The sequence below is a fragment of the Lates calcarifer genome, linkage group LG15 (assembly GCF_001640805.2).
Source record: "Lates calcarifer isolate ASB-BC8 linkage group LG15, TLL_Latcal_v3, whole genome shotgun sequence".
Classification (NCBI taxonomy): Eukaryota; Metazoa; Chordata; class Actinopteri; family Centropomidae; genus Lates; species Lates calcarifer.
The window spans coordinates 19,307,899-19,321,928 of NC_066847.1; the positions used below are offsets into that span (position 1 = coordinate 19,307,899).

Sequence of the window (14,030 nt, forward strand, 5' to 3'; positions counted from 1 at the left end):
GTGGAGGATGAGCGTTGAAGCATTTGCTTTTCATTACAGGTGTCACTGTTGCTTTCTGTTATGTAATAATGACACAACTGTACCCACGTTGTTTTGAATATCTTAAATACCAACCTATACTCAACTTATTGCTATGGTTCATAAGAAAATGTAAAATGTGCAATGCCCTGACTTAAACATGATTCAGGTTCTACCTTCTGTAGATAAAATCAAGAACTAATTTTGAGGGTGTATCTATGCAGAAATGTGCTGACACAAAGCATTCTTTTCTTTGTGACCTCTGCAATCTTATCTCTCACCTCCTCCCCATTTCCTCTCCTTTGGTCCACTGCAGAAGATTACCACTCTTACAGTAACGGTAATTAGGCTCTGTGTTTTCTATGTATTGTGTCACCTCCACAAGTGATTCATCTTTGTACTCGCATGGGCCCAACCCAACCCCAGCCCTGGATTGCGCTGCCCTGTTGTATTTGTGCTCCTTCACCCAGCAACATGTTTGCTTGACAGTGAATGAAATAGTATTAAGTGCTGTGTTTATGCTTTTTTGTGACCTTTCATGCTTCCTGAGGTGCTGGTTGTCTCCTTGAATTACCCCCCCCCCCAAAAAAAAACTCACTCTGTCTTCTTCTGACCAAAATCATACCAAGTACATTGCAGTCATGACTAGTTTGTTTTGATTTAATTTAATATTTGTTTGGATTATTTGTTAGTTTACATTCTGCATGAATGTAAACTAAAGCAAGTTATTCAAAATGAACCATGGAACACTCTCACACTTATTTGTGCTCTACTCTGTGAGGGAGGCACAAGCTTTTATTTTAAAGTAATAAAAGTTATTATGTTGTTTAGCATGATATAAAATTAGCATGTTTAGCGCTGCTTACTCTGATTTTTTTTTTTTTTGAGAAAAATCCTTATTCACAAACACTGAAGTTTCATACATTTGTTTGTTTTTTTTTTCTTCCAACCCCCCCCCCACCAAATTATTACAATGAACTGGTATTTTAATCGCTACATGGTCACTCTCGCATCCTAACATCAAAATATGTAATTCTGTCAGTGGTGATAATTATATATCCATATGTCCTAGCTAACATGTTTATGACTTCAGCATGTGTCTTTCAGTTGAGCGTCCTCTTCATAGTTCTGATTGCTAACATATTTTGCGCCAATAATTTCAGTGTGATAGTCAGTTGCAGTATGTTGTTAATGAAATGCAGTTCACAACATTTTGCCCATGTTTTAACACGGTCGTGCTACAATCACATCGCACCAGAGTCTGATACTAAGCTGATCATGCAGACGATTCATACGTGATAAAATATGTGAATTACAAATCTCCTATCTCTTTCTGTGCAGGGTCCTCCTGGGCCTCCTGGGCCAATGGGACCACAGGGTATAAAGGTAAACAATGTTTTCTGCACTTTTGCTCATGATACTAAATGTGCTTCCCTTGTGTGTGAATATCACATTGACTGGCACCTTTTTCTTTTGCTAACAAAGTCATAACTTATAACTGCCCTACAGTTGCTAAATCAGTTAGGTTTTGCATTTTATAATGTGCTTGTAAAATTGTTGCCTTTTGTCCCAGGGGGATCGTGGTATGCCTGGTCTCCCTGGACTCGATGGAGAAAGAGTGAGTTGATCTTATATTCTCATGTACAGATTAGTTCAACTTTGAATTGGTTTTTGAAGAACGCTGACCTTTACTTATATCTCTTTATATTGATTTTATTGTGGTTTAGTCAATATAACACTTAAAGGACATTTAAGCTTCTTTAAATTGTTGTGTTTACTGCCATAATACAAAATGCATTAGCATAAATATCCACAGGATGAATAATAATTAAAACAGTTACCCTTTTCCAGTATGTGTAAATTTTTGCTTTCTTTTCTCAGGGCTACAAAGGTTCAAAAGGAGACATGGGAATGCCTGGAGCTTCAGGGGAGAAAGGAGCGACTGGATTACCTGGCTTACCTGTAAGCATTATATACAGTATTGTTTGTTGTAAGATGTCTGAAATGTTGATAGTCACAAGAAATGTTCATCCATCAGAAACAACACGTGTCATGAAGCTTTTCTTCCTCAGGGTGTTAATGGGGTCAAAGGGGAAAAGGGAGATCTAGGTTTGCCTGGTCCTCAGGGTCCTTCAGTAAGTCACATTAAAGACTTGACTTTCCACAAATATACTCAGATACTTGTGTTAAAGATGCTGTTGTGACAGTGACATCCTTTTAAAATGTGATTCACTTGTTGAACCATAATTTGGTAGTAAAATGTGTATATTGCAGATTATTGGCCCTCCAGGACCACCAGGGCCCCATGGACCACCAGGACCCATGGTGAGTTTTTAAAACCATTATCAGTGTCATCAGTGGACAATATATTGTACTTACTTTTGCCACAACCCAAAACTCAAGATACAAACTTTATACATGGGATTTATGACCATACTCTCAAAACTCACTCATAACTCCCATTTCCTCACTGTAGTGAACAGGTCCAACTTGTTTACAGTGGAGCGTAGCAGATAGATCACTGCGGTTCATGTTACAAGAAGTCTGTGTAACTGTGGTTAAACATGCAGGTCGTGTATCTTCCCTTTACATACTGACCTGTGATGTCTGCAGCAGTGGTCTCAGACACTACAGCTTTCCTAAAAACCTTAATAGCTGTATTCAGACACTAATTACATTTTTTTATTGGAATAATTGTGGCCTGATATACCAGTTTTTCTTCTGTGTAATTCCACTGCAGTTTTTGTTGGTCACCTAGGAACAGAGAAAAAATAAAAAGACAGAGCTGAGGACCTAGCAGTATCTGCTCATGGGAACTTTCATGGTTCTGCACATGTTCTATTTGTCCTATCCCATTCTCACAGCTTCACTAGTTGTTATGTGATGGAGAGTAACACAAATAAATGGATAAATAAATGGAGATTATTGATTAAGAGACTAGTCACATTCTTTACAAACAAATATTCTGTCTTTTGATGTTTTTCAGGGACCCCATGGTTTCCCTGGACCAAAGGTAAATCTCAACAAGAAAGTACCTTTACTTCACTTAAAAGATGCCAAAGCACATTCAAGTTATCATGTCTGGAATTAAAGCAACAAAGGCGACTATGAGTTCGACCTTTAGCCATATTCAAGGTTTTCAGTTTGCAATTCAAGGTTTATCATATTTAAATGTATCTTTAAAGTGGCTTGACAAACAAATTCTCAACACAAGAAGACTTCAACTTGTTTCCAAGATCAAGAGTAAACCTTAAAGCGATTCTTTTAAAGCAATTTTTAAGTGTACTTGTGTTAAACTGGTCTCCCTTTATCTTTAAAGACATACCAATCAACAGATCATTCTTTCTGCCACTGATTCATTTTTGATAATCTTCAGATTAAAAGATGGCACATGGATGAGGATCCAGCTATGGAGACATAGCAGATACAGTATTAGGCCATTAGGTAAATGTAGACAGACAAGCAAACACCTACAGGGTAAGCTGGTCTAATACAAAGAGGTTGACTGCTTGGTGTTGGAAGAGTTGTCTCTGGACAGGCAGGATAACACGCAACAGTGCAACTGTGTCATGTCTACCTGCTTCCCTTGTTCCCTCATTTTTCCCTAGGGTGAACCTGGATTGCATGGTCTGAAGGGTATGCGAGGGGAACCAGGACACAAAGGGGACCGTGGACCTCTGGGTCTCCCCGTAAGTGCAACCATGCACCACAGGATTAACTCCAACCACTAAGCCTTGTCCTTTATTTCTTCAGACGTCCATAGGAACCACTCATTTTTATTTTAGCCCCGTGAGATTTCTTGTTGTGCATCAGTGCATACACTCAAGCGTGTGTTTGTGTGTGTGTGTGTGTGTGTGTGTATGTATATGTGTATGTGTGTGTGTCTATACAGTCCCCTCCATTTTCTGTCCTCATGTTCATTTGCCTGGGCTGACTACTTTGCCAAGCTCCCTGTAACACACAGTGTAATTTAGTTGTTGTAAACCCTGCCATCAACCTGTCCTAATAACAGTGTTCATCTGGTACTAATCTCGCCTTGTTCATGTCACTCATACCTCCATAACCACACAGGGAGCCTCCGGCTTGGACGGCAAGCCCGGAATTAGGGTGAGTGTCATGTGACCAAGAGGCTTCACCACCCAACTTCTTTCTACTTCTCTCCCTCCCACCCTCCACACAGTCCCCTTCTTTTTACCCATGTCACCTCATTTTATCGTTTTTCACTGTGATTGAAAAGAAAGTTATACAAGCTTTTGTTGGATTTTTAAAATACATCTTAGCGAAGTCTCATGAGTTCAACAAGCCACGCTGAGTTTAGTTCACAGGATAGCGAGCGTTCACAAAGCTGTTACAGCAGGCATTCCAAAACTCTTGTTTGTCCGGTGTTGCATTAACTCAGCATTAACACACACTCATACATTAACTGTGTCAGCAGTGTTGCAAATGTTCTCTGTGGCCAATGCACGTGTATTAGCCGTAGCTCTGTGTGCTGATTGTAGGTCAAACCACGTGGGAATATTGCACATATGTGGATGCTGAACATGATTCTTCCTTTTCATCTGCTATTTTCGTTTGGAAAATCAGCTTTATTTTGAAAGACCTGCTATAGTCCGATGATGTAAACTCACCATGACAACACTTCTCTCTGCAGGGCACGGATGGGCCTCCAGGTCCAGCTGGTCCTGCTGGGCCAAAGGGTGACATAGTAAGGATGGATATTTATTTTTGACCTTTTGACCTCACTGAGGATCCAGTACATTTTAACTTTCATTTCAAACTGATTGTGTATGATTTATGCGATCACAACCCTGACTGATTCAATTTCATTAGGGTGAGAGAGGACCACCAGGCGAGCCAGGACCAAGGGGACCTTACGGACTCCCTGTAAGTTTGATGAGGATGCTATCATTTTATAGAAACACTGTCTTTATTCAGGGATGAATAGAGATAAGTTGACAGCACCTTTTTGTATGAGCTCATGTACTTAATGACCAGCTTCATGAAAACAGACTACTGCACCAAGATTAACATGAAGCCACAAGCTGTGACTAGCTGAGCACTGAAAACAACAGTATATGCCAAGTATTATCACACATCTCCAGCTGGCACATTCCCCACATATTGCAATGGCACAGTTTAAGTAAACACTACTTCCACACTACCTTCAGCACGCCTCCACCATCTTTGCTCAAGCTTAAATATTGTCTCTAATAGTTCTTGCTGTGTGACAATATGGCTAATATTCTTTATTTGCAGGGAGCTGCTGGAACACCAGGCTTGGATGTAAGTCTTTTTAACTTTATTTGCTCAATGATGTCACCAGCATCAGTGATGTTACAGTGAATCAAACAGCCTCCTCCAGTTCAGGGCTGCATGGAGAGAAAAAAAACTCTCCAGAATAAAATGCAACAACAAGAGCAAAAATATTCTCTTCATTACTACAAGCTAAGCAGAATGAGTTTCAGCATGACGTCTGTTTTGGCTTAGGCTGCATTGACAACAATCTGTCCCTGTTATCCATCAGTGATTGTTTAGTATCAGATGTGTATCACCACTCAGTGTACACAAAGGAACCCAACTCACACCACCATAACTCATTGTGTACAGCAATTTATTCCTATTAAGAGTCTATTGTTTATTGTTTTATTGTTTTATCCTTCTATTCTGTCTGTATATGCTGCTGGAAACTTAATTTCCCTGAGGGAGTCATCCCAAAGGGATCAATAAAGTCTAGTCTAAGTCTTTATTACTTTAAATCTCATCACACAACAGGGTACAAGTAACATAATGTATGAGACCCTATCTCATAAGCTGCAGTTATAGGTAGTCTATATATATGTGAAGTTTGCACGGTTAGAATTTCCACAATCCCCCTGATTAAGTGATAGTGACACATATTCTATAAAACTACAAATACCAGAATTAGTCTTATTGGGCCTGCATCATAACATAAACATCAGTGCAGTTTATTCAGTGTATATTAAATGATGCTCCACTCCTGGGTGCTAATTGGTCGATCAGTGATGGATGGAAGAAACAGATGTTTGTTTCCACTCAGGCTTTTGTGCACAGCTTATTGCAGTTCTGGGGAACTGCTGCTTTTCCCTTTTAATGTGATTTTTCTATTTTTAAAATAGTAAAATAGAATAACAGAGCAGCCATAATCTTTTCTTTTAGCCGCAGTTAGTACTTGTTGCACATCCATCCACTTTCACTTGAGCTCAGATTACTTACTTTAGTTTGATCCTGATGAGTTCTCTTCAGCTTTGTGAGGACAAGAAAAGCCTCTTTTTGTCTTTGCTCAGTAAAGTCAGAGTCATTAAGTGGAGTTGTACTTTTACAGGGGTTGCCAGGCTTAAGGGGAGAAAAAGGCGACGTTGGGGAAAGAGGAGAAAAGGTAGATGTAGATACGTTGTAACGACTTGTTAATTAAACTCCTTAACATTACAGAGGACTGATGTCAATGGACAGTGACAGGAATTGTAGAGGTGTTTATGTAGAAATGTTGTAATGAACTTTCTATGATTTCCCCCACTAGACTGAGAACTGAGTCTAGTGACTGAAGCCAGTACATTGTAGCTGAAAGGAATAAAATAGAACACTGTTTAACGATATCAAATATATATTTTTCAGCCTAATCCTTTTATTTTGCAGATATTTTGAACTTGGTTCAAATAGGCTTCACCTCAAGTCTGTTTTGTAGCAGTTGTGCCTTTTCAACAGATGAACTCAGAAAACAACTGGAGCTCTATACAACATAAACCTTCCTTTGCATAAAGTATCATCTCCAGTCCTCTCAAATCAGCTTTTGTTCTCCACCTTTGAATGATTTACCATCTCATTTCTCAAAATCACAAGTCCAGTCTCATTCTTAGGCATCCAAAAGTGATTTCAACATGTATCAGACAAGTCCATTGACAACAGGCTCTTAAAATTCATATTTGTTTTTCTTTTGTTGTTTCCATGCATGAACATGAACTTAAAACATTTCACTTCCCTGAGTTCTCGAGCCTGTTGATAACTCTCCCCTTGCTCGTGTATACAGCAGTTTCTACCTTTCAGTGTGTAATCTGTATGTCTCCACACTTACTAACACTTTTGGCGTGTTTCTTGGATGTTTTATGTCTTTAAGAAACTGTATCCCATTCCTTGGAACACAGATATAAACATACTTTGGCGTGCTCTGTGAATCTCTGATTTTACCACATATTTTCCATCACAGCACAGATCCTAGCACTGCTTCTCCTCCAGGTATTTAGCAGCTATTGTCAGCACTGAATGTGACAGGTCATAGGTGATTTTTTTATGCTTCTTTTGAAAAAAACATAATAAACAGGCACAACATTATCACATTTTTTTAATACTTTATATACCTACAATTATATACCAAACATTACTCATCTCATTATGGCTGAAAATGTACCTGTGATATTACATCTGTGAATTCTGGTACTAAAATGTTCTTCCTATATAACCTCATTTCATTTTTCTTTTATATTGACTAATAATTAATAGCCAGTGTTTTATTTTGAAGGGATACAGTTTGAACTGTTTCAGTGTGTGGTACATTTAATTCTGTCTTCCTGGAGGTTTTTTTCCCTGCTACTCTTTCTCATCCTTTGTGCCCTTGACACCCCTTTTTGGTGATCAGCTGTTTTCCGCTCCTTCCCGCTGTATTATTCCCCTTTTTTGTCCTCTTCCTGTCCTGAGGAATGTTTTTAGAATACCCAGTACTGTCTGGTATCCCCTCCTATCTAACATTGACAATGTGTCTTCCTCCTTTGTGGGCCATAGCCTTACTTCTTTAATCACTACCCTCCTAATAGCAGTGCTGTCCCAAATGTTTCAAAAAAGTGATTTTAACGTGACCAAACCGTTGTATCCACAGGGGGAGAAGGGAAAGAAGGGCAAAAAAGGGCCTAAGGGCGAGAAAGGAGAACAGGGTGCCCCTGGATTAGATGCACCCTGCCCATTGGTATGTCCCAACTGTCAGCTGGAAATCAGCTCCCAGCTGTGTAGAGCAGTCGTCCCGAACAAGGACGAGCGCCCTGTGGCTAAACAGATACTCAGTTTCCACCGCACCACAGCAACCTGAAACACAGAGTCTGTTACTTTCCTGAAGTAGTTCCCACACAAAACCATGCTATTAAATACTGAAAATCATATAATTGGGTTGGATCGTGGTATCAGCAAGCTCACAGGGCAGCTCCTCCCCGGGTCAACCCCCCCCCCTCCTGTGTCTGTCATAGTGGACAGATGCAGGGGTTAAGGGTCGTCCACCTCTCTCCCAGTAACACTCCTAGGTCATCTTTGCAAACAGGGTTTCCGGGGATTTAAGGGTGAAAAGGGGGAACCAGGGCAGCCAGGTCTGGATGGGCTGGATGCCCCATGCCAATTGGTACAGTATTTCTCTTTTTCCTCCACCTCTTACCCATGCATGCCTCTCAGCTTCAGTCATAACTGACATGAAACCACGCATGACTTGAGAGCTTGACAAGCATGAGTACACATTATCACAACTCCATTTTCTATTTAGGAATTGTTAGAAAATAATACATGCACCAACATTTACCTCACTAACTCTCTGACCGCAAGCAGCCTCTTTTAGATAACACACAATATTATAAATATACAAAGTAAACATATGATTATTGCTATAACTGATACATAAATCCGTCCCCCTAACTGAATCCTTTCATTCCCTTGAATAAAACTGGAGAAAAAGTTCTACTTAGATCCTGTTTCCTTCTAGTTGATTCTTTTAACCTGATGCTAACCCATGCTGCAGGCGCATGGACTCCCCCCTCCTTTACTCTGTTAACTTCCCTTTTCCCTTCCTATATTTGTACCAATTGGGCCAGACCGTGACGAGAAGAGAAAATCAAAGGTTACATTTGCTCCAGACCTAATGGAGCAGATAAAAATGAACTTCCTGATGCTTTTATGATGTTTTCTGTTTCTGAAACGATGCTGTGTAATGCATGGAGAGTTCTAACACTTTGCTCAAACATGAGTGGTACTGAAATCCATCTTGAAATAGCATAGGGTGTAATTAAGCAATGAAATGAAGGAGGTAAGAAAACATTCACATATCAAAAATGTCATCTCATTAAATTACATCTACATTCATTTAGCCAGCTGCCATAACTTTGTATTAAGATAACCACCTGCTTTTGTTATAGTGTCCCAGTATTTTATCCCAGCTCATTTCAATGCTTTGAAATTTCAACTGTGGGGCCACTAAAACAAAATCAGAGTAGAATCAACATACAGTGTGTTGCCATGCATGAGATATACATTGCTGTGTATTGAGTGCATGAATCAAAAAATGTTCTTGGAGTTGTCATTACAGTTTTGATGCTAGTTACGATTTGGCAATTCATCTGGATGCAAAGAAGTACAGTAGCTATGATGTCTCAGTTAGGCAGGATGGACGATCCTGTCTCTATTATCTCCCACTTTGTGATTTTGGCTTGTGTGATTCTCCATAAATATCTAAATATAAATCTGGCATGCTTTAAAAACATGGTGTGATCTACATGTGTTACTAACAGTAAACCTTCCATTCCTCTCACAGTCCTCATTGTTGCTTTTTTCTTGCCTGCTACTCCTCTCTAAACAGGGCCCAGATGGATTACCAATGCCTGGATGCTGGCAGAAGGTAAGACAAGTATATACTGCCTTTGAGCAATAAGACAGCTTTCAACAATGCAGCTATACAGAGTGAAAAAATATTAGTCAAACGTCGCTTTTTATTCTTTAATCTGTGTAATAGCTGTGGAAAATGGAGATGTGATTCATTTACTCTTTCCTGTGTGATAGACAGAAAAAAGTGCTTCTAATATTTTGTTCACTCTGTGTAATTTTTTTCATGTGGATTCCTGCTTTTCTCTGTTTGCATGGGTTTGTCGTTTAATAAATCGCCATAGTGTTTGAATGTGAAAAACATCTCATAAAACACAATGAAAACACCTTCATGTCATTCTCTCTCCTGTGTTTTTCTTGCAGTGATCACTCTAACCTGAAACGCATGGAGTTTGTAAATAATGCTTCTTTTATGGTATTTATAGTTTTTTTTTTTAATGGAAAAAAAATAGTCTAAAAGAAAAGAAGTCTATGTGTACAATGATACAAAAAAAAAAGAAGAGATAACCGTCCCAAGTTTCAAGCCCTAAGCTGCTTCTACTCACATTGCTGTGTGGAAAAAAAACCAACAAACAAACAAAAAAAAAAAATGTGTGTGGAGTTCAGATCCTTGGCTGGCTGCAGAACTTGTCTCTTTAGTCTTTGCATGGCTCAGACTGGAGCGTCGCAGGCCCCGGCCAGATTCACAGGAGGTGAAAGGAGACGTGGGAGGAGGAGGAAGTGAAGGAAGGGGATCTGGACTGGCTCTCTAACACCAAACGCTAGGTGTTTTGTGTTGTTTTCGTCTCAACAAGCTCACCACTCATTCATGCAGCACCATTTTCTAGAAGACTAAAAAAAAAAAAAAAAAAAAAAAAAAAGACTGTGCCAAACAGAACATTGCACCCCTGACCCCCTGCAAAAGCATGAGTAGTGTACTGAAACTATATTTATATGTATTGTACATACATGTCACTGTTTTGTGGTTGCGTCATGGCTTCTGCAGAAAAGAAAAACAACACTAACATATAAAAAAAAAAACAAACCCAGAGCTCTGAATTAGTAATTCTTGCTTTCCTTTAATCTTCTCAAGGGAGTCACGCCATGGCTGGTAGCCTGAAAATCCCCCAGAAAGTAAAGCTGTTGGTTGTTGTTGCTTTATTGTGGTGATGCCTGCAAAGAGGGTGTGATATCAGCAGGTTTTCACTGTTGCACTCGTGGCTCAGCATCATTATTATCATCATCATCTTCATGAGTGTGGTGTGCCCCACCCCACACACACACACATGCAGCCACACACCTCTAGACAAAGAGGGGAGAACTTGGCGGGCTCACTGCTGCACCGACAAGAAAACAAATCAGGCTCACGAGGATTTGAGGTCGGACAGGGCCTGCTCGGGACCCCCCTCACCCCACCCCACCCCCTCTGAGTGCGGGAATGGATTCTGCCAGGGGAGTCGCTATAGGGTCTCATCGATCTCCATAGAGATCAGCTGGAGCATCTGCCTCTCCCAACAAGCAACGCTTCAGGGTCTACTGAGAGCGTCGACAGAATGCAATCATATTCTCTTTTCTTTATTGTATTTTTCTGTTTGCTCTCATTCTTAAACATTGTATTTTGTGTATAATAGCCTTTGGTGCCTCAAGCTTTTATTCATTCCTTTATCAGAAATGTACAACTTTATATCATATTTTTAATTATTGGAATGGTGTTTTTTTCTGAGGAGTAAGCTTTGTTTGGTTAAAAAAAAAAAGGTTGTGAGAGTATTGAAAAGACACACATTGCGCACTGTTTTTCAATTGTTTTTACAGGATTTTGAAATAGCATGAGGGTCACAGCTTCACCTGGACATACAGTTAGATTGTGTCCATCTTGACTGTGGTTTGGAAGAAGCTCATTGTTTTCAGCATTGTAACAAATATGCTACTTGTTCATTCTGGACATGTTGTATGGGATGTTATTTGTACGGTGTTGTCAGTTCACTGCATGTACACAGTTTTTTACTTATGGATTTCTTAAATATTGAGAATAAGCATTGTTTAAGAGGAGCTTTATTTCATACAGGGTTGGGCTCCTTTCTGAACAAAGGAGATTTAGCCGAACACACAGTCGCTGGTATTTCAGATGTGTCAGATTAAGGCAGATTATGTTGAATAGAACCATCTCAGTTGCATTACACCTCTCATTTATTGTCTTAAACATATAGAAAACATTGTAATACAGTGCCAGAGAAGCTAAATTTAATAGACACAGTTCAATTTCCATTAATAAACCAGAAGCTAACTGGTGGCCAGTTAAGTCACATTCCATATCAGATGGAGCAAAACTAAATGAAGCCGTAGCTCAGAACTAGGTTTATTTTTCACCACTGTCCATCCATCTTCTCATTTGCCTTCTGACATAGTAGGTTCTATGCAAGGTGATAACTCACAGTACTTTCTTTTCTTCAACATTAGACATATGCATGACTGGTTTACTGTAAGGGCAGTGAAAAACCAACATTGTGTTGTGACGTAGCAGCAACCACAGGTAGATTTGAGGAGGTTTATTCCCACATGGTTTCAGTTTGATTGTACAGTTCATCTCATCATTATAAAGAATGGATGCACATCTGTATAGATTATAATGGTGCTAACTGATAGTAGGTCAACAACAGCTCAGCTGATGTACTCTACCAGTGGCAAGAACTACACAACAGGTTTCTTTATTGTTGTTGGGGTTTTATGTATGTAACAATTTTTTGTGCATATATTTGTGTATTTGTCTCATTATTTTAAGTGGTACATTATTTATTTTTCTATAATTTCTTAAAAGAAGGCATTTTGGTTTTAAACAGCATTCCTTTCAGTTGTTTTTGGCTTCTGATGTCAGTTTCCGCTGCGTCTCTGTTGATATGAAGAATCTTGGATCATGCTTAGGCAAAAAGAAACAGTTACACAAATGGTGCAGTGTGAAGGAAGTTGGTCATTTACAAATTACAGTGTGAATTCACTTCAGATTACAGGCCTTACCATTTGAATACATCTGCTTTTATTTCTTTAGCATGTCAGAAAGCGAACTATGACAACAAAGTACTGATGGCCTGCATGTTGACAGGCCCAGCCAATGCAACCGTGTACCGCGTTAAATATCACAGCTTTTTCTCATGCCTCTTATTCTCTCTCTCTCTCTCTCTCTCTCTCTCTCTCTCTCTCTCTCTTCTCTTTGCATTGAATGTAGTTTGATATATGTATAGTGGATTATTAATGTACTGTTAAAATGTGTGCTCATTTGACAAGAAGTGCAATTTATACTTATTGGTTAATGTGTGTAGCATCAAATGCAGCTGAACTATCACATAACTGTGATTTCTATAGCTCCATTTGTTCAGTCATGCTACCCTGTATACCACTACCTGGAAAGAAAATGTTTATTTACCAGAAGACAAAGAAACAAATATGAACCTGGACCTTTCATTAAATCTCAATTTAGATTGGTTTATTTTTGCTTCAAAACTGTCCCTTCACTCATTTTTTTAAAGTGTTATTTCCATTACTTAATATTTACTAAGTTTTTCAATGTGTTTTTTTTTTTTTAATTTTGTGTTTTGACATCCAGCCTTTGTTACAGTATTTGTTCTCACAAGGTGCTGTATCTTTAGCATGTGCAGCTAATTTTTTTATTTGATTTTTTTTTTTATTTGATTGATTTGATTGTTTGTTTGATTGTTGTGTTTCCTTGTTAAAGTTACAGATTTAGTTTATTCTGCTTTTAGCAGAAGTGCCAAAACATTTCATTTATTTCCATATCAGTATTTAACAGAGTTGGTGAGGAGCTCCAAAATGACTCACTGATATCACACATTCGTTTTATTTGTCGTTGTTACAGGAATGCTCTGAGGCTAAATTTCCTCAGCAGAAACAGTAGCACACACCCAGAAACCACACTTTACTCATCAAAACTTTTCAGAATAAATGTGTTGGATCATGATAACTCATGATAGCATTGTGCTGACAGACAACACTGGTCTCATATGAGTACTGAAATCTTACTCACTTCTATACCCCCCCAATGCACTGCAGCCTTACTGAAATACTTATATTGCCACATACTCTCCAAAATAAAACACAGTGTTGGTACAGAATTATAAATGTAAAGCAAAATGCAGTTTGTGGCTTTTTTGAGTTACAACTGTATTTTTATTATTATTTTTTTTTTTGGTGGTGTATGCAGTTTATGTTCCGCATTTGTGTTAATCATTTTTTACCCACTTGATATTTCTTTGGAGAGCCTTGTGTTCACACACTGCTATATTTCATATGACTGTAATGTTGGAGCCAAATAAACACAGTCTTTCAAATACATCATACAATAGACTTGCCTTTATTGGTGGTCATCAATATCACAT

The 14,030-nt window shown here is 38.9% G+C and overlaps 1 protein-coding gene across 1 annotated transcript in view; it reads left to right on the forward strand.

The window, feature by feature from the left end:
• Positions 1–13,994, forward strand: part of LOC108892872 (collagen alpha-1(XXV) chain) — a 140,554-nt gene extending 126,560 nt beyond the window's left edge. The window contains exons 24-39 of the mRNA XM_051076202.1: positions 335–358; positions 1,360–1,404; positions 1,592–1,636; positions 1,900–1,980; positions 2,091–2,153; positions 2,293–2,343; positions 3,005–3,031; positions 3,627–3,707; positions 4,090–4,125; positions 4,670–4,723; positions 4,849–4,902; positions 5,275–5,301; positions 6,362–6,415; positions 7,907–7,993; positions 9,641–9,679; positions 10,027–13,994. Of these exons, the coding sequence (XP_050932159.1) occupies positions 335–358; positions 1,360–1,404; positions 1,592–1,636; positions 1,900–1,980; positions 2,091–2,153; positions 2,293–2,343; positions 3,005–3,031; positions 3,627–3,707; positions 4,090–4,125; positions 4,670–4,723; positions 4,849–4,902; positions 5,275–5,301; positions 6,362–6,415; positions 7,907–7,993; positions 9,641–9,679; positions 10,027–10,029 (771 nt within the window). The 3' untranslated portion in view covers positions 10,030–13,994. The remainder of the gene's footprint in view (positions 1–334; positions 359–1,359; positions 1,405–1,591; positions 1,637–1,899; positions 1,981–2,090; positions 2,154–2,292; positions 2,344–3,004; positions 3,032–3,626; positions 3,708–4,089; positions 4,126–4,669; positions 4,724–4,848; positions 4,903–5,274; positions 5,302–6,361; positions 6,416–7,906; positions 7,994–9,640; positions 9,680–10,026) is intronic.
• The last annotated feature ends 36 nt before the right edge of the window (positions 13,995–14,030 follow it).